Source organism: Vicia villosa, linkage group LG5 (genome assembly GCF_029867415.1).
Source record: "Vicia villosa cultivar HV-30 ecotype Madison, WI linkage group LG5, Vvil1.0, whole genome shotgun sequence".
Lineage (NCBI taxonomy): Eukaryota > Viridiplantae > Streptophyta > Magnoliopsida > Fabales > Fabaceae > Vicia > Vicia villosa.
The window spans coordinates 72,182,514-72,184,769 of record NC_081184.1 but is presented as its reverse complement, the minus strand read 5'-3'; the positions used below and the strand labels follow the sequence as shown (position 1 = coordinate 72,184,769).

Here is a 2,256-nt window from a genome sequence, read left to right as displayed (position 1 = left end):
CAAGTCTTACGTCATCCCTTTGCAAGATGAACCACACAATAGCATTGCTGCTCCTGCTATTGAGGCGAATAATTTCAAGCTAAAGCCATCTTTGTTATCAGCAGTACAACAAAATCAATTTTCTGGAAATCCGACGGAAGACCCTAATCTTCATTTGTCAGTGTTCTTGCAATACGCAGACACTGTAAAAGCGAATAATGTCAGTTTAGAAGCTATCCGACTACGCCTTTTCCCTTTTTCACTGAGGGATAGAGCTAGAGCTTGGCTCGAGTCTTTACCCGCAAATTCTGTCACTACCTGGAATGAACTCAAGAAAGTCTTCTGGCACGATATTTTCCACCTAGTAAGACCGCCATGCTAAGAGCCTAGATCAATGGGTTTATACAAAAAGATAACAAGTCTCTATTTGAAGCGTGGGAGAGATACAAGGACATGCTGAGACTTTGTCCACATCACGGATTAGAAGAATGGTTAATTATCCATACCTTCTACAATGGTTTCCTCTACAACACGAGACTTACAATTGACGCTGCCGCAGGTGGCGCACTGATGGACAAAGCGTATGCTGATGCCTATACACTTATCGAGAGTATGGCTCAAAATCATTATCAATTGGGAAGCGAGAGAGCTCCGGCAGAGAGAACTTCTGGAGAGAAATCTTCAACGAAGAGTGGTATGTACGAGATAAGTAGCCTCGGCCAAGTTAACGCCAAAGTCGATGCCCTAACTCAGAAGATCGAAAACCTGACTATAGCACCTGTAGCCGCCGTGGCTGTTGTTTCCCCCAATTGCGAAATATGCGAGATGTCTGGACATGCTGCCCCCGAGTGCCATCTTTTGGCAGGAGTTTCCCCTGAACCAGTAAACTATGCTCAAGGAAACCCTTACTCAAACACATATAACCCAGGATGGAAAAATCACCCCAATTTCTCGTATAAGAACAATAACGCTTTATATGCGTCTGGACAAGCACCTAGTATACCACCTGGATATCAAAAGGCACCCTTAGCTGCTCTTAACGTCCCTAGGAAATCTAACCTAGAATTAATGATGGAAAATTTCATAGCCACTCAAACTCAGACTAATAAAGATTTCCTAAACCAAAACGTACACACCAATGAGCAAATCAAACAGTTGGCAACTAAAGTAGACGCGTTGGCCACTCACAATAAGATGCTTGGAACACAAATCTCTCAAGTGGCACAACAACAAGCACCTACTGCTGCACCTGCCGGGACGTTTCCTGGACAACCACAACCGAATCCGAAAGGACATGCCCATGCTATTATTCTGCGAAGTGGTAGAGAGATGGACGAACCAACTAACCCTAGGCTTAAAAACCCTGCTATGTTCCAAAGCCCTAGTAAAACAACTGAGGAGGAAAGTGGACCCAAAGATAAATCAAGTAATTCAAAAGAGAAAGAGGACAAGGAAGGCAAGACGGAGGAAAAAGAAGCGCCATACGTACCTCTACCACCCTATAAACCACCTATCTCGTACCCTCAAAGATTCGAAAAATCTAAAAGCATAGGGCAGTTTAAGAAATTTGTCGAACTTCTTAAACAATTAAACATTACAATTCCTTTTACAGAAGCTATTACACAAATGCCCTCATATGCTAAATTTCTAAAAGAATTCCTATCAAATAAGAAAAAAATAGAAGACAATGAGACCGTAACACTCACTGCCGAGTGTAGTGCGATAATTCAGAATAAAATGCCACCTAAGCTGAAAGACCCAGGGAATTTCTCCATACCCTGCAATATAGGAAAATTCGTCATAGACAAAGCTCTGTGCGACTTAGAAGCTAGTATTAGCCTAATGCCTTTGTCCATTTGCGAGAAACTTAACATGGGAGACCTAAGACCAACCAAGATGTCAGTACAACTTGTAGACTGTTCTGTTAAGTATCCTGTAGGTGTTCTTGAAAACGTACCCGTCCGCATCGGACAATTTTAAATCTCTACGGATTTCATAATGATGGACATAAAGGAAGACGTCAATACCCCTATAATCTTAGGAAGACCGTTTCTGGCCACCGCTGGAGCTATTATAGACGTAAAGAAAGGCAAGTTGACATTCGAAGTAGGTGAAGAGAAGGTCAAATTTATTCTAACATAATTCCTTCAAGCCCCAGCTATAGAAGATACATGCTATCTGGTGGACGTTATTGATGAATGTGTAAGATGTAACACCCTTCTAAACCCCGCGGAAATTAATAAAATAATTTAGAGTAAAACATGAAAACAAGGGTGC

The 2,256-nt window shown here is 41.9% G+C and overlaps 1 protein-coding gene and 1 non-coding gene across 2 annotated transcripts; one reads left to right on the top strand and one right to left on the bottom strand.

The window, feature by feature from the left end:
• Positions 1-354: 354 nt before the first annotated feature.
• On the bottom strand, positions 355-461 carry LOC131608383 (small nucleolar RNA R71). Its single transcript, XR_009285647.1, has one exon. It is a non-coding gene; the product is annotated as a small nucleolar RNA R71 (small nucleolar RNA).
• On the top strand, positions 433-1,959 carry LOC131604831 (uncharacterized). Its single transcript, XM_058877247.1, has one exon. The coding sequence runs from the start codon at positions 433-435 to the stop codon at positions 1,957-1,959; it is 1,527 nt and encodes a 508-aa protein (XP_058733230.1).
• The last annotated feature ends 297 nt before the right edge of the window (positions 1,960-2,256 follow it).

Bases quoted from the DNA above. Each gene is read 5' to 3' on its own strand.
- LOC131604831 (XM_058877247.1), top strand. From the start codon at position 433: ATGCTGAGACTTTGTCCACATCACGGATTAGAAGAATGGTTAATTATC.